This window comes from Bubalus kerabau, chromosome 3, assembly GCF_029407905.1.
Source record: "Bubalus kerabau isolate K-KA32 ecotype Philippines breed swamp buffalo chromosome 3, PCC_UOA_SB_1v2, whole genome shotgun sequence".
NCBI classification, from domain to species: domain Eukaryota; kingdom Metazoa; phylum Chordata; class Mammalia; order Artiodactyla; family Bovidae; genus Bubalus; species Bubalus kerabau.
The window spans coordinates 174,249,354-174,270,243 of record NC_073626.1 but is presented as its reverse complement, the minus strand read 5'-3'; the positions used below and the strand labels follow the sequence as shown (position 1 = coordinate 174,270,243).

At 57.5% G+C, this 20,890-nt stretch overlaps 2 protein-coding genes across 3 annotated transcripts; both read right to left on the bottom strand.

Moving 5' to 3' along the window:
• Window positions 1-31: 31 nt before the first annotated feature.
• CHRNG (cholinergic receptor nicotinic gamma subunit) lies at window positions 32-7,092 on the bottom strand. Its single transcript, XM_055573752.1, has 12 exons — window positions 6,928-7,092; window positions 6,579-6,718; window positions 6,270-6,314; window positions 5,985-6,094; window positions 5,301-5,456; window positions 4,384-4,481; window positions 3,892-4,092; window positions 3,606-3,720; window positions 3,306-3,420; window positions 2,391-2,607; window positions 2,069-2,202; window positions 32-1,784 (listed from the first exon to the last, which is right to left on the bottom strand). Exons 1-12 carry the CDS (start codon window positions 6,980-6,982, stop codon window positions 1,611-1,613), a joined length of 1,560 nt encoding a protein of 519 aa, XP_055429727.1. The 5' UTR covers window positions 6,983-7,092; the 3' UTR covers window positions 32-1,610.
• A 6,070-nt stretch (window positions 7,093-13,162) lies between these two features.
• Window positions 13,163-20,405, bottom strand: CHRND (cholinergic receptor nicotinic delta subunit). Of its 2 annotated transcripts, XM_055574821.1 has the most exons (12): window positions 20,354-20,405; window positions 19,997-20,139; window positions 19,541-19,585; window positions 18,910-19,019; window positions 18,657-18,812; window positions 18,382-18,491; window positions 17,419-17,619; window positions 16,232-16,343; window positions 16,028-16,142; window positions 14,775-14,979; window positions 14,567-14,685; window positions 13,163-13,639 (listed from the first exon to the last, which is right to left on the bottom strand). In XM_055574821.1, exons 1-12 carry the CDS (start codon window positions 20,403-20,405, stop codon window positions 13,457-13,459), a joined length of 1,551 nt encoding a protein of 516 aa, XP_055430796.1. In that variant the 3' UTR covers window positions 13,163-13,456. The 2 variants fall into 2 exon arrangements, with proteins under 2 accessions (XP_055430796.1, XP_055430797.1); XM_055574822.1 differs by lacking the exons at window positions 17,419-17,619; window positions 18,382-18,491; window positions 19,541-19,585; window positions 19,997-20,139; window positions 20,354-20,405 and having other exon boundaries at window positions 18,910-18,991.
• Window positions 20,406-20,890: the final 485 nt, after the last annotated feature.

The following is a 20,890-nucleotide window of genomic DNA, read 5'->3' as shown; positions in this document are numbered from 1 at the left end:
CTGCTTAGCCGAGGGCGTCCTGACCGCCTCCCGAGGCGGGCTCCGAGAAGGGCAGCTCCGAGTCGCTGAGGGAGCCGGCTTTTGCTAAAAATCCCGACTCCACCTGCAGTGGAGCTGCGCGATCCTGGACTCTCTCCTAACCTCCCTGACGCTGTTTCTTTGGTACTGACCGTCCTTTGATATACTACCTGTATCTTCACGTTGCCTTGTGGATTGATCGAGATAATCAGTGTCAGGCTCTACACAAAGTAGCCCTCAATAAACGGTAGCGATTGTTCATCTTTGCTTACTTGTGCCAGGAGCTACAGAGCTCCTCTCCACCTTCCGAGGCAGAGAGGGTGAGAGACTCAGCCCAGGTGGCTGAGCTTGTAAGAGGCTTACAGGAACTAGCAGTGGTCCCTTCATCATCGAATTACCTGCTGCTCCAAATACACAGCAGTGCGTGCAGCGCACACGGTCTGGAGTAAATGCAATGAACCTGCTGATGAGTGATTCCGAAAGCCAGCAACCCTGGCTATTTCTGGGGTCTTGTTCCCCGCCCCCCAACAATGTCCCATTGTCAGGATACTGTAACATTTTTTTAATCTTCACCGGCACCTTTGATCCTGTGATGAAGGTAGATAGGAACTGATATCTGTGCCCATATTTACAGATGAAGACACGATTTCAGGAAGCACAAATGTGCTCGTGTCTTGTCACCAGTAGAACTCAGGGCTCAGGCTCCAGCCATACTCTAAAAGCATGGCCTTCCCCAAAGACCAGCTAGCCTCCTTGTTTCCTAACTAGGGCCAAGGGAGGCTGGTCAGGGTCTCCTCTCAGGCTCCCTACTTCCCTCCCTAGCTCTTTCTTGTCTTAACCATCCCTTCAGACCAGTGCAAATTCCCTGGCCTTTGAGAAGAGAAAGAAGAGGGGTCCATTTTCCAAGCCATAGAACTTTCTTAGAATGTCTAAGATTGGGTCAGAGTTGGGAATTCTGAATTCCAAACCTTATTTATCCACCATTGTTCTGGCAAGCCCCTCTTACTCTAGGCCCCAATATGCCCAACCTAAACACAGGGGAATAGTGACTCTTGCTTATCCGTAATGCTATGAGGAGCTTTTGAGAATGAAAAAAAGAGAATAAAACTCATAAAATGCTTGGTGCCTACAGCCCCCATAAAGCAGGCAGATGCCACCTGAAGTGGGCTGCCTCTCTTTCAAGAGAGCATTGGCTGCCACTCTTCACTTCTCTCTTGACTCCCCTCCTTTAAGAGGCTGCAGGGAACTTGCAAAAGGGAAGAGAGGCCCAGGCCTGGAGGTCTAGGAACTTGTCTAGCTGGGGATAGGATAAACAGAGTCCTTAGGGTTTCAGAAGTGATGGGAGTTGACAACACTTTGCTGAAGTGAGGGCAATGCCAGGACAAGCAAGCCAGTGCCACATGCATGCTGATTCCACTAGTGCACTCTGCCCACATCCCAGCCCCAACCACTCTGGGGTTCCAGCTCTGTCTCTTTATTTCCCCAGCTTTTCTCACATATCCCCCAAGAGTGTTTCCCAAAGAGTATACTCATGACCTCAGGAGCAGAAAACAGCTGATAAGCCTCCACGTGGCTAGCAGCAATTGGTCAGCTCAGTCAGATGAGGGCAGATAGGAGCGGGGGTCCCCAGGAAAAGGCAGGGCAGGTACTTGGTTGTAGTGGGCCATGAGGAAGATGCCAGCAGTGCCACAGACAAAGAGCGAGAGCATGGCCAGGAAGCAGACTCGATCCAGCACTCGGCCCACCAGGAACCACTCCTTGTTCCCCTGAGGGTGGAAGGCAGGGTAAGAGGTGACCAGAGGTGACACCAAGGCTGGATCTCTGGAGCATCCTTAGCCACCCAGCAGGCTTCTGCCCTTCATTTCCTTGAGCCCTTCTCACCTACTTCAGGTCTGACCCTGGCTTTCTCCATGGTCCCATGGCGCCACTCCCAATTCCACTTTTTCCATGCCATTGCCATACCATGGCCACCCCACTCATCCTGCCCCCATCTCAGGTTCAAGTTTGCACACCAGGTGTGCAAACCCCACCCCACCCCCTGCTGACTTACACTGTCAAAGTGAGTCTGCTGGTGCCGGGCACGGGCAATGAGGTTGCAGGCCTCCACGCAGGCCTGGATGGCCGGGGCGGCCTGCTTCAGGCTGCCACACCATTCTGGGCTCTGCCCTGACTCTGGGCCTTTCTCTGTTGATGAGGAAGGGTAAGGTTTGGGAGTAGAATGGGGGAGGAACAGTCTGAAAAAGTGGCCCCCACTTTCTTAGGGACCCCAGCCCCTCTCTTCCCAACCTGGACGTTTGCCGACCCCTCATCCACTGTGCCTGGCACCTTGGTCAACAGATGACCCTTCCTGTCCATCACACCCCCTGCCTTACCAAGCTTCTCCAGCGCTGCCCTCACCAGCCCATTGCGCTGGCGCTGCCGGAAAAGGAGCTCACTGCGGGGCAGGCAGAGGGCCACCTCCTCCCCAGCTGTGATTGGCCACTCTGAGGAGGAACCATTCTGTAGACGGGGGTGGGCATCCTGCACAGCCACTGGGGCCAGTGGGCGAACATGCATCCGCAACAGCTGGGGCAAGAGCCGCAGGAACACCTGGAGAGATGTTGTGCGCGGCTTAGCCTAGTGGATAGCAGAACTTCCTGGGTGACCGGGCTTGGGAGCAGAAGGTAACAATTGGCACAAAGAGTTCACGTGATGGGGGCCCGAGGCAGCCTGGCAGGGGCAGTGGCTTGGCCCTGCTACGGCTTACCTGTCCTGAGCCAGACACTGACCTGGAGCCCCCAAACTTTTGTCCACGTCAGAATCACCAGGACACTTGTCATAAACACAGGTTCCTGGGCTCCACCTCTGACCCAGGATGTCTGGGGCAGGCCTGGGAATCTGCCTTTGTAACAAGGGTCCCAGCTGACTGCTGCAGGTGGGCCGCAGCTCACACAGGCACTGGAGCCACTCGGCCTGGGCAGAATCCTGCCTCCTCCACTTTCTTGCTGTGCGACCTCGGCTGGGATACTTAACCTCTCTGTGCCTCAGTTTTCTCATGTATAAACAGGAGATGAGACCAATACCCATTTCACAGAAGTCTTAGGAAGGTTAAATAAGTTAGTATACGTAATATGCCTCCCACAGAGTAAGCACTGTATATTATTCTTGATCCATCTGGGCATGTTCAAGATACACATGGGGCTGGTTTGTTGCTGAACTTGGTGGGTGAGGAATGTGCCCAGGGCCAGTAGGGCATGTGAACAGACAGGGCAGGAAGAGGCTGAAGTAGGCAAGGGTAGGGAGCTTGCCTTGCGGACCCCTCGGGCCATGGAGTGTGTGTGGGGGGACCGCAAAGACACGTTGAGTACGACCACAGCGTTCACGACAATGAGGATGGTGACCACCAGGAGGAAGGTCAGGTACCTGCAGGGCGGGATAGGCAGGTGGTGGGGCTGGTTGCTTCATCCCCAGATACCAGTCCCACCCCTAGTGGCTGACTCCCCCAAATCCCTGGGATTGAGGATGGTAGGGAGTGGCAAGAGGGCAGTACCCTGTGTTCATGAGAAGGGAGGAAAGGAAGTGGGCTCAAGCATGAGAGCCAGCCTTACTTGCTGATGAGTGGCACCGCCTGGGAGGTCTCTGGCACCTTCTTGGCCACAAGGAAGAGGAAGACGGTCTGGGCCAGGAGCACATTGATGGCGACGGTACACTTCTGGCCCCCCGCTGCCCATGACCAAGAGGCCCTCAGAGCGGATCTCAACCTCCCCACCAAGGGGCAGTCCCCTCCCCACAAGGAGTCCATGCCCCTGGTGCCAAGTCATGGTGCCATTCTGCCCTCCCTGCTCCCTGTGCTGCTGGCCGGGCCATCGCCCCCCTCCCACCAACACTAGGTACCCTTGGCAGGAAGGAAGTAGATGAGGATGGCTACGGAGGAGATGAGGACACAGGGTGCGATGATGTTGATGACATAGAAGAGGGGCTTGCGCTGGATGAGCAGGTAGAAGACGATCTTCTGGTGGCCTGCCTCCTCGGCTGGGGCCGCCTTGTCCAGCAGCATCTTGGCTGGCCGGTGCCGGATGGCCCACTCCCCATTTTCTGCGGGCAGCAGGCGGGGGTGGGCACAGGGACTGGAGGCGAGCTGATCCTGGCAGCCCACGGAACCCAGTGCCCACAGGAGCAGCACTGTGCGGGGAAGGATGCTTGACGCCCCTCCCGCCAAAACCAGAGTCACTATCAATGAGGAAGATGAGCTTTGCTTGGCCTTTAAATGACATGCATTTTATGGTTTATGGGAGCTTTCACCTTGAGTGACACCGGAGGGGGCGTGGTCTCGGTCTGGCTCCGCCCCCACAGCCAGGTTCTGCTTGGACCTTGGATGGCCATTACCTGTGAAGGCCTCGGGGTCGATGAAAATCCATTCGATGGTCTGACCGTCTTCCTGGCTCAGCTGCAAATTGATCTCATTGGTGCTGTAGGTCTGGGACCTGGGAGATGGGGGTGGGAAAGAGGATAAATTGGAGTGTGTGTAGATTCACCCAGGAAGTCACACAGACCATCTCCTGAGGGCAACTGTGGGCAGTTTTGCCTCAAAAAGCGCAGTCAAGAATTTCTGAGTTCTCCACAAAACCTTGGCATGAGATGGGGCGGGACGGGGTGGAGCAGGGCAGGGAGTCCAGTTCTCGAAGTCTGGGGAAATTATAGATTTTAAGGACCAGGAGGTTGCAGGTTTAAGGACCAGAGCCAAGGGCCACCTGGGGTCCCTTCCTTCCGTTGCCTCCAGGGCAGAAGGGGCCAATGGTGAGAACAGGAAATACAGCCTGTACCTCTCTGATCTGTTTTTACTGAAGAGGGTCTCCCAACAGGTTCCCTTATTTAAAAAAAAAAAAAAAAAAAAGACTGCTTCTCTAAAATATAGGGAACCCCTCCCACAGACCGCCGTCCCCCCATTGATGGAGGAGGACACTGAGATAGCCCTGGCCTCTCCGTGGGTCTGAGGGTGCAGTGGTCTAACGTGTGTGTGCATGCGTCTGTGCATATGTGTCATGGGCATGCATGTGCCTTCTCGCCCACCCACCGCAGTCCCTGATGGCTGTCTTTGGCGGGGAAACTGAGGCAGTGAAGGAGAATGAGTGAGGGGTCTGGGGCTTAGCAGGGAGGGTCGTGGGCATCTCCAGATGTCTGGGCCCCAGAGAGGTGGAGCCTGGCTCCCCACCCCTGGCCGGAAGCCTAAGGTCCCCACCTGGCCAGGACCCCTCTTTGATCCGCTCGGAGAACCCCCCACCCCCATGCGCAGGTCTCCTCACTGGAAGATAAGGGAGCAGTTCTGCCAGTCGAAGGGGAAGAAGGTGACAGAGACGGGGCAGGAGGAGCGGAAGATGGCCGGCGGCAGCCAGTACACACAGCCATCGGGAGACACGAGCACGTTGCAGTAGAGGGCCACCTCGAACACGCCGTCCACGCTGCAGACAGGCCAGGGTGTGGGGCTGGGGGCCTGCGCCCCGACAGTCCCTGCTAGACTGAAACACCCCCCACAACCCTGACCAGTCCTCTGCCCCGAGTGGTGGGGCCCGGGGACACCAACCCTTCCCAGCCACCATGCCCCTGCCTGGTCCCCCCCCCACCCCAGCCTCAGGGACCACTGCCTCCCCCAACAACCTCCCGCAACACCCACCCTGCAACACCCACCCCAGCTCTCCTCCATATGGGTCATGACCACGACTGACGGTGGTTAAGCTCCCCACTTGTCCTGTGCCTCCCGAGGGAGCTGTCCTTGTACCCACGGTAGTGGGGAGAGCAGCCACCCAGGCGGCCCAGCCCTGAGGTGGTGGAGCTGGGGCTGGATCGGTGCTGCTGGTTCCCGGGCCCCACCCTTAGTCCCCACGCCCTGGCGCCCTCAGGGGCCCCAGCTGCACCCTCTGTTCACCTGTCTCTTTCCCGGAGGCCCCCTTGTCCCGTGGGCCCTGCCGTGCCCGGGCCCCCCTCCTCACTTGTTCTCTAGCACGATGTCTGGCCGCCACACCATGGTGGATGGCACCCGCAGCACCCACAGGCCGCCGTAGTCTCGAGGGTCCCAGCGAAGCCGGTAGTCACACCACTGCTGCAGGGGGAGGGGTTGCCAGACCCCATCCTGCCCCCAGGAACCGGGCCCCCTCCCAGGGCAGGGAGTGCAGAAGAGGCAGAATGGGGTGAGAGGGAAATAGGCAGCTCTAAGGGGCCTCGGGGGCCTAGAGTGGGGCTGATGGAAGGAGGAGGGCAGTCTAGCAGCTTCTTACCATTTCTATCCAGACGTTGGTGGTGAGGGCCTCCTCTCGCTCATTCTGGGGGTGCAGAACGGAGGACAAAGTCCCCATCATGGACTGACTCCCCAGACGTCCCTACAAGACCCCCAGCCTCTTGGGCAGCCCCCATGGGAGTTGGCCAGCTCCCTGGTGGGCTGCCCAAGCCCTCTCTCTCTCTCCTGTGGGCCCTGCCTGTTCCTGCCTGCTGGAGCCACCCCTTTACTCCCCAGCGGGGTCCCAGGGGAGCAGTGGGCTGCCATCCCTGCCCCCGCCCCCAACACACACACACAGGCCTGTGCTCACCAGGGAGATGAGGTTGGTGAGCGTGAGCTTCAGGCTGACGTTGACCACGTCCGAATCGTGCTCAGCGGGTCTCAGGTGGGGGTTGTAGCCTTGCATCAGGTCCCCGAGCAGACGTTCCTCCTGGTTCCGGCCCTCGGCCCCTGGAGCAAACAGCGGTGAGAGCCTGGGACATGGCCTCTGGGGCAGATCAGGGCGGGGGTCGGGCCACGGGAGCGGGGGACATGGAGAAGTGGAGAGCTGGGGGGTGGGGGACAGTCCTCGGTAGCACCCCTCCCCAGACCCTCCGTCCCCTGAGGCCTTGGGCTCCTGCTCCCAGCCTCCCCAGGCCCCAGACCCGCTGTGTCCACACCCAGGCAGACAGCCAGCAGCGGCAGAAGGAACAGTGGCCTCTGGTCCCCGCGCATGGTGCCACAGTTCTCCGTAGGGACGGGGTGGGACTGCAGTTCCCCCCAGGGCTGGGGGTGCAGGCTCCAGGGCTCATGTAACAGCTCACATTCTCCCACCCCAAGCCACCCCGGCCAGCCCAGCCCAACCACGCCAGCTGTCTGACCACAGCACTGTCAGCTGTCCCCGTGCGGACACAATGCCAGGCTCAGATTACCCAGGCTGGGGAGGACAGAGGGGCTCATCTGCCCAGACCGTTCAGCCTCCGTCCCCACTCTCAGGCTCAGTTGACCCAGTACTCTGTCCTTGTTCTGGCTGGGGGCTGAGGACACAGCTGGGGATAGATAAGCATGGGACAGAAAGGCGGATTGCTGAGGAAGGGTCCCGATCGGGGCTCCCTCCTCCTGCTCCCTCCAGATTGGTCAGGATTTGGGGAGGTGGGAAGGCCGATGGGTAAACATGTTTGGTGCTTGAGTTTCTGTGTCACATGGTTGAGGTCCCCAAACCTGAACATAAATGAGAGCACCAGGTGTTGGGGTCCCCCGGTCTCTGAGGCAGGGAACTCGGGTATGGTGAACTTTAAAGGAAGGGTAACCAAGGACGATTTGGGACGCGGGCACTAGGAAATAGGCAGTCCCTGAGTAGGGGCTCCTTAGTGGGGCCTCAGCATCTGTGAAATCATCCATTCATGGAGTCCCCAGCTTGTGGGGGGACATAGTGAGGCCAGGGGGACCCAGGGATAAGCCTGAACTGCTCATGGGAACTCATGGTCCAAGGTGGGGGTGAAGGATGAAGGCGGTGGCCTTCTCCAGGATGAAGGCAGTGGCCCCTGTAGAGTCTGATGAGGGGACCCAGAGGGCCCAGAAGGGCTTCCCTTATAGCTCAGTCAGTAAAGAATCTGCCTGCAATGCAGGAGACCTGGGTTCGATCCCTGGGTGGGGAAGATCCCCTGGAGGAGGAAATGGCAACCCACTCCAATATTCTTGCCTGGAGAATCCCCATGGACAGAGGAGCCTAGCGGGCTACAATCCATGGGGTCCACAAGAGTTAGACATGACTTAGCGACTTAACCAACCAACCAAGAGGGGGCAGAAAACCAGCCCCATCCACGCTGTGGATTGTGGTCAGCGGGAGGGCAGGCTGAGGCTGATCTAGGCGCCGAGGGCCCTGCTGCCAGTGACCACCTGTCTTCTGACCGGCTATTCCCAGCAGACAGCTCAGCATGACCCAGTAGGTGGGCAGGTTCCCAGATGTGCCGCCCAACCCTATGCACGCTGGGGGAAGGGTGGGGGAGGTCTCTGAGGGCTGGAGAGAAGGCACCATCAGAGGATGTGTCCCCCTCCCCCTGAGTGAACGGTGTCTTTGGCCATTTCAATGTGTGACCGTGAAGCAGAAGTCAGCCCACGTGCCCCGTCCTTGGAGATCCAGGTGAGGTTGGCTCAGACCCCAGCCCCCTGCATCGGGCCACAAGGCCCTCCTATCCTTGCCAGGACTTTGGGGTTGGGGGATAACAGCAGTTGCCCCTGCTTTCCCTGAACTACCTCGATCTCTCATTTGGTCCTGCTCTGGGCCCTGCGCTCGGTTTTCCTGGACGACTCTGTCCCCAACCCGAAAAGCTTCCCTCTCACCACGCATCTAGGTGTGTAGCCCACTTTCCCTGGAGTTTACCAAGCCAATGGCTCCTTTTCCCTACTTTGCCCCCAGCCCCCCCAGACTCAATTCCGTCACCTGTTTTGCAAAGCAGTACCTCTCCTCTTCTCTGTGCTGTGCTAAGTTGCTACAGTCATGTCTGACTCTGTGATCCTATGGACTGTAGCCCCCCAAGCTCCTCTGTCCATGGGATTCTCCAGGGAAGAATACCAGAGTGGGTTGTCGTGCCTTTTCTCTAGGGGATCTTCCCGACCCAGGGATCGAACCCATGTCTCTTAGGTCTCCTGCATTGGCAGGCGGGTTCTTTACCACTAGTGCCACCTGGGAAGCCCACCTCCTCCTCTCTGCTCACCTCCAAGATGATGCTTTGCCAAAGATCATTAATGGCTTCTTCCCCATAATCATGGACCACCTACTGTCCGCCCTCCTCCACCACCCCCAGGCATAGATGGTCAGCTGATTCTTGACATTTCTGACTTTCTTCCCTACAAGTGTCTGGGAAGGAAAAGGAACACTCTGGAGAGTGACTTCCTTCCGGTAGGAACTGTACCTCCTTCTTCTGGATGCAGATTTTAACTCCTGGTTTCTCCCCTTCTCTCTGCTCTGGGAGGTCTCCTTGGTGATCTTGGGGCATCTCTGAGGAGTGGCAGTTTCTGCCCTGGATGTGTTAAGGTCGGGGTATGGGAACCATTGGACTTCCCTGGCGGCTCAGTGGTAAAGAATCCACCTGCCAATGCAGCAGACTTGGGTTCAATCCCTGGGTCAGGAAGATCCCTTGGAGAAGGAAATGGCAGCCCACTCCAGTATTCTTTCCTTGGAAATCTCATGGACAGAGGATCTTGGCAGGCCACAGTTCATGGGGTTGCAAATAGGCAGACATGACTTAGAGATTAAACAACAACAGCTTCAGTTCAGTCGCTCAGTGGTGCGAAGCCAGTTCAGTCGCTCTTTGCGACCCCATGGGCTGCAGCATGCCAGGCCTCCCTGTCCATCATCAACTCCCGGAGTTTACTCAAACTCATGTCCATTGAGTTGGTGATGCCATCTAGCCATCTCATCCTCTGTCGTCCCCTTCTCCTCCTGCCTTCAATCTTTCCCAGGATCAGGGAACAACAGCTTGGAACCCATTAAGAGAAAGCCTCCTGTAGTCCTCACTCGTGGTCTAACAACTCTGCCACCTTCTCCTTCAGAGGCCTGAAAAGCAAAATGTTCATTTCCCAGGCTCTCTTGCAGGCGGGGCAGCCATGTGATGACCTCTTGACCGATGGGGTGTCTGCTGAAGTCAGCTGAGCAGTTTCAGCTTTTTCTTCCTGCTAAAAGGGTCAGAAAAGGCTGACCCCTTTCCTGCCTTGAAGATGATGTGAAATATGGAGCTGTGGCAGTCAAGGTGCTACCTGAGGCTTCAGGCTGGAAGACAAAATCAGCACGTGAAGGAGAGAGGGCTGGGCAGAGAGCACAGAGCGGGGTCCCTCACAGCTTTGTGGGGCAGCTGAGCCAGGGAAGCAGCTGCCGTCTCGAGATTCTTCCCATATGAGAAAGAGGAAACCTTGATGTTTAAACCATGAGTCCTGGGGATTTTCTGTTCCGGCACAGGCCGGCACATTTTCCTGATGGATTTATCGCCCTTTGAGAGAGGGGTGGGTAGCTGTGCTGGCCTGGGGAAAGTGCGTAGGGACTCCCTCTGGCTTCATGGGAAGCTGGTCCCCTATGGGTGTCACTTCCTGGGGAGGGAAGGAGATGGGGTTCCATGTCACCCAGAGGGTGAACCAGTCCTGACAGCACCCTGGGGCTGGAGTGCTGGGCGAGTGGGTGTTGTTGGGGGACCCACTGTGACCCTGGGAACCTGTTCAAGAGGCATCCTTAGTTGGGAGGGGCATTTGGGGGTTGTGGTTCAGCTGGTAAAGAATCCGCCTGCAATGTGGGAGACCTGGGTTCGATCCCTGGGTTGGGAAGATCCCCTGGAGAAGGGAAAGGCAACCCACTCTAGTACTCTGGCCTGGAGAATTCACATATTATATAGTCCATGGGGTCGCAAAGAGTCGGACACGACTGAACGACTTTCACTTAACTTCTCCTCTAGAAGGTTATAGCCAGGCACCTGAGCAGGCTTGACACACTGAAGCCTTGCTATTGGATTGTGTAAGACTTGCTGCAAACAGAGCCACCATGTGGCAAAGAGAAGCAACAACAGTGGTCGAAGGATCTGATTTCAGCCTTTCCACCCTCACACATCTCTGTGTGGGCTTCCCAGGTGGCTCAGTGGTAAAGCATTGTCTGCAATGCAAGAGACGCCAGAGACGGGTTCGGTCCCTAGGTTGGGAAGATCCCCTGGACTGGCAACTCACTCCGGTATTCTTGCCTGGAGAATTACCATGGACAGAGGAGCCTGGAGGGCTGCAGTCCATCGGGTCACAGAGGCAGACATGATTGAGCACACATGCACTACTTAAGCATCTCTGTGAGTGAGACATAGACCCTTCCCGAGTTGGTGGCCAACTCCAGGGAAGAAACAGACTCCCTGCTCATCTGAAAGGTGTAAGTCTAAGCTAGTTTTCCTATTGAGAGGGGGAAAAAAACTAAAGATGTGTACCTTGAATTTTTGGAAGGTTCGTATTGGACAGCAGAAGTAAGTAGGGTCAGTTCTGATTTAAAATGATTTCTCTTCTCTTCAGTTCCATGAAAAGATTAAACATCTTTCCTTCTATATACCTGAGCTCACGAGGTCACTGATTCCCTCTGAGGGATGTGGGCTCAGCTGTGAGTCTCAAGCCTGCACATCAAGGAGGTGAAGAATCAGGTTTTCCAACCTGCTTCAGTCCCCTCTCAGTCACCACACCAGGCCTGGATGTAGAAAGCCCCTGTGAGCTCCCGGGGGCCTGTTCTCAGTGACTGAGGCCCACAAATGAGGAATGAGATAAATAGCCACCGCTTAAATTTGCAGGACACATGTAACATGACTCCTACTAGCAAATTTGATCTTCAGAACACCTCATGAGCCGGACTTAAGACACACTTTGCAGATGAGAAAACTGCAGCTGAGAGGTGAGGGGTGGTTGGCCCAAGGTCACACTGCTAGCGTAATGAACAACCCCCAAACGTTGTCTCTCGACACAACAGACGTTTACTGTCTCACACGGTTTCTGAGGGTCAGGAATCCAGGAGCAGTTGAGTGGGTGGTTCTGGCTCAGAGACTTTCGGGTTCATCAGAAGGCTCCACTGTGACCGAAGAGGCCCCCTTGGCCAGAGGATCCACTTCCGAGTCACTCACAAGGCTGTTGGCTGGAGGCCTCAGTTCCTTGCCACGTGGACCTCTCCACGGGGCTGCTCATCATGCCAGCCAGCTTCCCCAAAGTCAGAGAGCTAGCTGACCATGAGTGAGGGTGTAAGAGCAAGCAGGCGAGAATGTGCTGTGATGTCTTTCACTATCTACCCTCAGAAGTGACACCCTATCACTTCTGCCTCAGTCTACAGGTCGCAGAGACCAATCTCAGCACCGTGTGGGAGGCGCCACACAGGGTGTGAGTACCAGGAGGTGGGGGTCCCCGGGCCACCCTGGAGGTAGGTGACCACACAGAACCACATCCTCAAAGAATTTGGCCCTTGGGATAGGATTGGTGGGGGCTTCCTTTGGGGTAGAGTTGTCAGATTTAGTCAGATGTAGCAAAATAAAATACAGTGTTCCTAGTTAAATTTGAATTTCAGGTAGACAATGAATCATCCTTTTTTTTAAGTATATGTACGTCCCAAGTCTTGCCTTGACAACCCTACTTCGGGAGGAGGAATAAGCCCCCGTCCCTGGGGTGATAGCTGAGTCCCAAGGCTTTCAGATGGTGTGTCTGACCTGAGCTGGACAGGCTGACCTCTGGCTTCTGTGGATGCTGAACCTGACCTTTCCACCCCCGTCCTCAGCTTCCCAGAGGGACCCAGAGGGACCCAGAGGGAGTGGCAGAGGCTTAAAAGCCTGGGGAAGGCCATTCTGCAGTCCTGAGGCTCCAGAGCCTGCCAAGAACTCCTTCCTTAGAAGACCTGGAAACAGAAGCAGCCCCAAACTCGGCTCCAGGTGGGGCCTCAGATGCCCAAGGCTTAGGGGTTGGCAAGGGGGGTGCTGGAGGAGCAGGGGAGGAAAGGTCCAGGATCCCACCTGCTCCACCCCCCACTGGGGGGAGGGGGAGGCTAGAAGATGCCTCTGTCTCTCTGACCCCTCACAGAATGGTCCAATAGGCCGGCTCCAGTGCAAACTCCCTGGTCCCTAAGCCAGCCCACTGCGGGCGTGTGTGCTAAGTTGCTCAGTCCTGTCTGACTGTTTGCAACCCTATGGACTATAGCCTGCCAGGCTCCCCTGTCCATGGGGATTTTCTAGGCAAGAATCCTGGAGTAGGCTGCCATGCCCTTTTCCAGAGGATCTTCCCAGCCCAGGGATTAACTCACACCTCTTGCATCTCCTGCACTGGCAGGTGGGTTCTTAATCACTAGTGCCCCCTGGGAAGCCCAAGCCAGCCCCCTGCCTCCCCACAAGTCACCTTGCCCCACCCCCAGCCAATGTCCACGCTCAGACCTTCTCCAGGGGGTCCTGGTTTTATTTGCAAAAGAACCACCGTTGAGACGTGGGCTCCCCTCCAATCCTGGACCTCAGCTGTCTCTGCCCCAGCCTTGCAAGGACCAACTGGGCTCGGGTCTCAGGGCCGAGATATAGCCACCCCAGGAAGAGCTGGTGGTCTCTCAGACACCCCTGTCCACACAGCTACCCACCCCACCCCGACCCCCTGCAGGCCCATCCCTTTCAGGCCAACCCCCTCCCCCCTACGCCCAGAAACGGCCTTGGTTGCTGGGCTGGGCCAGGGGCTCTAGATGAAGCGCTTGTCCTTCTCGAGGTAGGAGAAGGGGTCCCCAGGGAAAGGCTGGGGCGGAGGCTGGTTGTAGGCGCCCTGCAGGAAGATCCAGGCTGTGCCCACCACCATGATGGGTGTCACCACGAACAGGCAGAGTCGGTCCACAGTGCGAGCGACCCGGTTCCAGCAGTCCTTCTCCTGGGGCCAAGGGTAAGAGACAGTGGGGTGAGAAGGGCCCCCAGACCACAGATTCCCACCCCAAGCTGGGGCCTGGTGACAGACGCACGGCCTCGACATAGCTGTGGGGGCTACCTCCGGCTTGCAGCAGGTGGGAGGTGCTGGTGTGTCCGCAGCAAATATCCAGCCCCATCCCCCTGCTCCCCAGCGACTGGCAGGGCTGGTTATCCTATCTGTCCAGGAGACAGAGAGCAGGGCCATGGCCTCCCCCCAGCCACACAGTGCAGCCACAAGCCTGTATGTGAACTGAAAAAAGTGCCCCTATCTCAAGAGAGAATTTTTACAGGTTGTATACACTAGGGGTAAAGAACCTGCCTACCAATGCAGGAGACCTAAGAGACCCGGGTTCGATCCTTGGGTCAGGAAGATCCCTTGGAGGAGGGCATGGCAGCCCACTCCAGTATTCTTGCCTGGAGAATCCTATGGACAGAGGAGACTGTGGCAGGCTACCGTCCATAGGATCACAGAATCGGACATGACTGAAGCGACTTAGCACATACGCACACGTACAATATTGAACAACCATATAAGGCAGCCTTTTAAGTGTCTGGCTTTGTCTGGAGTTTCAGGCTTGGAGTTGAGCAGGGACAGAAAGTGATTGGCAGCTAGGAGAAAGAAGGGACCTTAAAGGAGGTCCAGAGTATGGCCCCAACAGGGCAGAGCTATGCGTTTGCGTGTATACCTGAGTGTGTGCCTGGCCACACACACTGCTATAAGGTTATAAGCAGGGGCTCCCGCTCCCTTACAGCCCTGGAATCTGCACTCACCGTTCACTCCTTCATCTAAGTTGGCAGGTATCTCGGAGGGGAGCTGTGTCCCCTTAAGATAGGATATGCTTGATTAGTGCACTACTGGAACACTGTACATGGCAACACCGTGGCTACTCACCTCATTGTAATTGTTCTGGTCCTTCATGTGGTTGACGATGAAGTTGGCCCCATCCACAGCTGGCTTCAGCTCACTGAAGAGCTCCTGCTGGGCCTGCTCGGAGCCTGCTGGAGGCCGACCTGTGGACACCAGGCCAGGGGTGGGCATGAGGCCTGCCCTTACCCCACCTCCCACGGATGGGCCAAACTCCAAGCCACTGGAGACTCACGTGCCGTGGTGAGGCGCCGGGACAGCCCATGCCGCTCTGACTGCTTCTCAAACATGAGGTCACTTCGGGACTTGAGTGAGAAGTACTCCTCTGCCTTGGAGATGTAGCCCAGGGAGCTGCTTCTCCGGATCAGGGTCCCGGGGCTGGGCCCATCCTCTGCCGGGCGGGACATGTGCAGGATCTCGGGAAGGGTCTCCAGGAAGAGCTGGGCAGGTCAGAGGGGCCATCATACAAAGTGGATCACCTTCACTCATCCAAATATCGGGGCTCCACCCCCGGCTGCCACAAGGTGTTCCCCAATCCATCATTTATCCCCCCGATCCCTAACTGAGGGACACTTAGGTTGCTTCCAGTTCTCCCTTATTACCCAGCATAGAGAAGAACTAACTCATTGGTTGAAAATGAATTCCAGGTGAAAAACAAAAAGTCAGAAAAATGCCCCGACTGCTGAGCTAAGACCAGAAACGTTGCTAAACGACCCCCCTCAGCTGTCCCCAAACAACCAGGTGGCCCTGCAGAGGCCAAGAGGCAAGGACAGCAACCCTCCTGGGGACCCTGCCCCCACAGTTCTCACTGTGTTTTGAATCGAGGTATACCAATACACAATAGAATCAACAAACTGTCCTCGTGTAGCCAGGAGAAATTCTTCAGAAGCATTTCGCTGTGTAAACACCTCTCAGATAAGAACTTATCTAAGATGTTCCCTCCTGCCTGTGTTGTGTGTGAGCTGCTTGGTCCTGTTTGACTCTTTGAGACCCTACGGGCTGTAACCCACCAGGCTCCTCAGTCCATGGCATTCTCCAGGCAAGAATACTGGAGTGGGTTGCCATGCCCTCCTCCAGGGGATCTTCCCGACCCAGGGATCGAACCTAGGTCTCCTGCACTGTGGGCACAGATTATTCATCTGAGTCACCAGAGAAGCTCCCCTCTTGCCTGCCTGGCCCCCATCAATTCCTATGCAGCCCCAGAGGGAATCACCACACCCTGACTTCTAGCACTAAAGACTGGTTTTGCCTGTCCTTGAACTTCACAGAAAGGAAATCTTGCAGTCTCTTTAAAGTCTGACTTCTGGGTAACACATTCAGCCTGGGGCGAGTCGAGAAGCAGTGCATGTACGCATGTGCTCCACCGCCGCCGGGTCCTACCCCCGGGTACCACCCCCGCGTGCCCGTGCGTGTGTACGCATGCGCCTCGTGCATTCTGCTGCAGAGAGGCACTGGACAATATCCAACTTTTGGCTACTGAGCCCTCACCTTCTTCACCGGCTCAGACAGCACGTGGGTGCTGGGTGTGCGGAAGTGAATGTTGAGCACGATGACACAGATCACCACGACCATGGCCACCAGCACCATGCCAAAGAGCAGGAACCTGTAGGCGCAGGTGCAGTCTGGAGCCCCTGCCCAGGGTGGGGAGTGGTAGGGTGGGGTAGGGGTGGGCGGTCGGGGAGGGCTGCTCACTTGCCGATGAGGGGGATGGCCATGGACGTGGCTGGCAGCCGCTTGGAGATGAGCAGCAGGAAGACAGACTGAGCCAGGAGCACCGAGATGGCCATGGATGTCTTCTCACCACCTGTGGGAGCCTGTCCTTAGCTATGACCTCTGGCCTGGAGCCTGGAGGTTCGCACGGTGACCCCTGCACTACTGTCCACAATGCCATGGTGCCCAGGGCTCAGGAGCTAGAGCGCTTGGGTTCCCATCCATCCTTCTCCTTATTGCTAGGTGACCTTGGACAAGCGGCCTAACCTCTCTGTGCCTCAGATTCCTCAACTGTTAAATGTTGGGAGGACAGAGTGAGAGAGTATGCCTTAAATGCTCCGACTCTGCCTGGCAGTGGGTGAGAGCTCAAGGAACACTTGCCATCCTTGTCAGCCAATCGCCTGCCACTCAGCCCTCTTAGACCACAGATCTGCTGTGTCCTGCCCTGCGTAGAAGCCCCAGGATGTCCTCACAGACCCCTGCCCAGCACCGCCCTGCCCTGCCCACCTGAGCCCCTGAGAAGTGCTGTGGGGTGGGCCCCGTGGTCACAGACCCCTGGCCCCCTGCCCCACTGCCCCTTCTTGGTCTGCAGTGTGCCTCACAGCCTGGCTCTGGTTCCCACCGCACCGCCCTCAGGCTGTACTCACAATCCTGTAATTTCCACCCTGTCTGCCAGGGTCAGGGCTGGATCATATTTGTCTCTGGAACTCACCGTGCCCTGCTCATAGTAAATGTTCTGGAGCCAAGTGACCACAGATGACATGTAACATGACACCTTCTAGAATCAGGTGAGTATAGATTTCATGCCCCCTGCCCTGGCTTCCTAGAGACCCTGTGATCCACCCATTGGCTCCGCAGCCAATCTCTCCCCAGCAGAGGGAGACTCTAGTGTTCTCCCTAGGGTCTTTGGGAAGCCCAACATGAGAGACAGAAGTGAGGTCCAAGAGGGATGGGACTCCCTGGGGCCTTGTCCGCTTAAGGGATGTCCCACAGGGACACAGAGCCCTTCCGCTGACAGGCCGCGTGCTCCGCATGCATGGACCCTGGGCAGGGAACCCCAGGAGTGGTGACCCCCACCAGCCAAGTGGCTCCCGGGGAAAGTGAGGGGCAGGGCTGGGGCGGCCGAGCTTAGGGGCCCTTGAGGAGGGGGTGCCGGGCGCTGGGCTCACAGTCGGCCGGCAGGTAGAAGACCAGGTTGATCATGAAAGAGATGAGCACACAGGGCACCAGGATGTTGATGACGTAGAAGAGCGGCTTGCGGCGGATAATGAGGTAGAAGGTGACGTCCTGGCGGTTAGGACTGTCCAGCGGCACACTGGGGTCCACGTTGACCCTGGCTGGCCGGTGCACTATCTCCCATTCCCCGTTCTCTGAGGGAGACACATGGACACCTTGGGGTTAGGCTGGGCAAGGTGGCCAAGGAGAGGCTTGGTGCAGGATGAGGGGGCTAGCGGGGACTGAGCCAGCCCAGGGGCTTAGCCAGGCCTGTCTGCAGTGTCCTAAGGGGGCTGGGGGTGGGGACACAGAGGAGGGTTCATGTTCTGTTTGTGGGTGTCTTTCCCTGGGGCTTGGGGTGAACATTTCACGCTACAAGGGCAAAGTTTTCCTCTGGGATGATTTTTTTTTCTCCTTGGGAAAAATAAAAGCTGAGGCCACATGTGGTTCAAATAAGAGCCTTGGGGAATAACAAAGCAGTCAGAGGAATCACTACCACCACCATGATGTACCAGCCTTGGGACGAGCTGGATGCAGGTCTCTTCTGACAGACAGGGGCAAGTGGTTGGGCCCCATAAAAGGTCTGAGCCTGGTCACAGATGGGGGCGGGGGGGCGTTGGGAGGGGGCAGCATACACACCAAGTGGAAGACACGCGGCACACACATCAGATGACAGCCAAAGCCCCAACCGCCCCCTGGGCCCTCTGGGGATGGGAAAACTAAACTACCCCCTCATCCGTCGGCCAGATCGACCCCAGGGACCTGTCCAGACTGGGAAGGGTCTGTGTCCACCTGCACGTCTGTGTACCAGTGTGACCATGTCCCCATGTATGTACACACACGTGCAGCTCTGTGACTATATCTGTGGGCGGGTGTCCAGGGGAGCCTGCCCACCCAGGAGCTGCTGCTCCCGGCACCTGTGAAGCCCTCGGGATCGATGATGATCCACTCCACGGGGTAAGAGCGGCCATCTTCTTTATCCTGCTTCAGGCTCAGGGTGATCTCCTTGGTCGTGTACTTGAGCGAACTGGGGAGGGCAGAGAGCAGAGGGCAGAGGGTGGGTCTCAGCTGCTGGCTGGGGCCATGGTGGGGATGGGGATGGGGCCTCTGCCTGGGCGAGGGGAGTGTTTGCCTCCCTTGGCCCCTGGCAGGGTGCCCTGGAGGGGAGGGGCGGTCAGAGAAATGGGGGCACCTGAACTTGAGGGAGCAGTTCTGCCAGTCGAAGGGGAAGTAGGTGACAGAGATGGGGCAGGAAGAACGGAAGATGGCGGGTGGCAGCCAGTAGACGGAGCCCGAGGGGTAGATGAGCACGTTGCAGGAATAGGAGATCTGGAAGGAGCCGTCATTGCTGGGGGACACGGACAAGGGCCACAGTGAGTGCTGGCCAGGGTTGGAGGAGGCAGAGGTGGGAGGGCGGTGGGAGGCGAGGAGGGCTGCGGCTCAACTTGTTCTCCAGCACAATCTCTGGGAGCCACACCATGTCAGCGGGCAGACGCAGGACGCTGATGTTCCCAAAGTCTTCAGCATCCCACTGCAGCCGGCTGTCTGTCCAGCCCTGGAAGCCCGAAAGGAATGTCAGCAGTGGGCTCTGCTGTTGTCTGGGGTCCCCCACTTCCCCCCTACACCCTGTGCTGACCACTTCCCTGGCGGGGGAGACTCGACAGGATCTGGGACTGGGACAAAAGAGGTTGGGGGAGGTGGGTACAGAGCGGGACTCAGGTCTGTCATGTACAGCTGTATAGGATGTGCACTGCACAACTAAGGGAGGACTGTTTCCATAGTGGACATAGGAGACCGACTGACAGGTAGCAGACAGTGTCTTCTAATAAAATCAAGCCGCTGTGACAGTGTTCCCTGAAATGAAGATCCTAATTCACCTAAGGCTCTATCTGGGCTGTGGTGGCAGTAGCTGGTGAGGGCAATTGGGTCTGGGGTTTCTCGGGAGGCAGGGGCCAGTCTGTCCTGGAGAACGTGTCTGAAGCAAGCTGGGATTCCCCAGCAGAAGTAAGCACAGGGGAATTTGGGCCCTGCATCCTCTTTCCCACCCCCTGGCTCTGTGTGGGGTGTTCTCCTTACCTGCTCGATCCACACATTCGTGGTGAGGGTCTCTTCGACTTCTTTCTGTAATCAAACAGGAAGCCGGTGCCCCAGAGGCCGGTACACGTTCCCCAGGTGCCTTCTCCCAGCTCCCACCCGGGGGGGAGACCACGATGATGACCTGTCCCCAGCAGTCAGGAGTGGATGGACAGACCAAAAAGCACGGAGGGCACATGGCCTCTTGAATGTGTCATGGATGCAAAATGGGGTGGTGGTGGGGGGAGAACCCAGAACTGAAGCTGGAGGGGAAGGGGCATCACCTGAGGTCTGCAGGCAGTAAGGGGCATGGAGAGGGCCTGAGCACATTTCCAGGGGAGAGGACCTACTGGAGCTGGGGCCGGGGCCTTGACCTTCCTCCCCATGGCCATCCCAGTCAGACCTCCAGGAAGCTGTGGCTGCTGCCCTTCCCCCACCAGCCAGGAGGGGTCCGCTCACCAGAGAGATGAGGTTGGAGAGGGTGAGAGCCAGGGAGATCTCCACGCTCTCTTTGTGCGCTGCAGGCCGCAGTTCCTTGTTGTAGGCCTTCTCCTCAAACAGGTGCCGGATCAGCCGCTCCTCCTCGTTCAAGCCCCAGCTGCCTGGGGAGGGTGGGGGACAGGGGCCCAGGGAGGATGCTGCCCTGAGGTCCTGCTGGGCATGCAGTGGGACCCTGGGGGGCGGCCCCTCCAGGGAAAAAAAGTGGCCGTGGGAGTGGGGAGGTGAGCCTGATGCTGGGAGAGGGTGTCCCGGGCGAGGAGGAAGGAGGAGATCATGCAATGGGGACACTTTGGGGAGGGTGATGGCCATTCTTACCACACACGACCAGGGCAGCCAGCAGCCCTAGTGTTAACACAGACCCTTCCATCCTGTTCCTCTGACTGGGTCTTGGGTCTGCCCCTCCGGTCAGCAGGGCTGGGGAGTGTGGGTGAGTGCCAAGGAGACAGGTGCAGGGTGGGGGCATGGGGGGGTGCAAAGGAAAAAGGCAGCCGGAAATGCAATCTGACACCTCTAGGCTCTGCAGCAGGGCAGAGAAACTGGGGCAGGTGATGAGGGGGTGGGGACAGGGACTGGCTGGCCTGGGCAGGAGCTGAGGGACATAAGGCAAAGGAACTCCCCACAGCTACCGGTGAGGGTCAGGGCTGGACAGAGAGGATGAAGGCTGGGGGCAGCGCTGGGCAACCATGGACAGGGCAGTGGGGACAGGCAGGTCAGCTGCTGCCATTTCTTGGGAGGCAGACCGATATCCTGAGCTGGAGGGTTTGCAGCCTTCCTCCAGTGTCTTTGTGACCTCTATCAGCTGAATCTGGAGGCTGGGCCCTACCCCTTGAGCCCCAGTGTCCACCCACCCCA

Coding starts and splice junctions, on each gene's coding strand:
- CHRND (XM_055574821.1), bottom strand. CDS start 20,405: ATGGAAGGGTCTGTGTTAACACTAGGGCTGCTGGCTGCCCTGGTCGTG. Junction 16,344..17,418: donor CTTCTACCTGCCGGCCGACT/GTGAGCCCAGCG, acceptor AGGCTCCCACAG/GTGGTGAGAAGACATCCATG. Junction 14,980..16,027: donor TGTCTGAGCCGGTGAAGAAG/GTGAGGGCTCAG, acceptor TGACCTGCCCAG/CTCTTCCTGGAGACCCTTCC.
- CHRNG (XM_055573752.1), bottom strand. CDS start 6,982: ATGCGCGGGGACCAGAGGCCACTGTTCCTTCTGCCGCTGCTGGCTGTC. Junction 6,095..6,269: donor CCAACGTCTGGATAGAAATG/GTAAGAAGCTGC, acceptor CTCCCCCTGCAG/CAGTGGTGTGACTACCGGCT. Junction 3,421..3,605: donor GCGGTGCCACTCATCAGCAA/GTAAGGCTGGCT, acceptor CCCGCCCTGCAG/GTACCTGACCTTCCTCCTGG.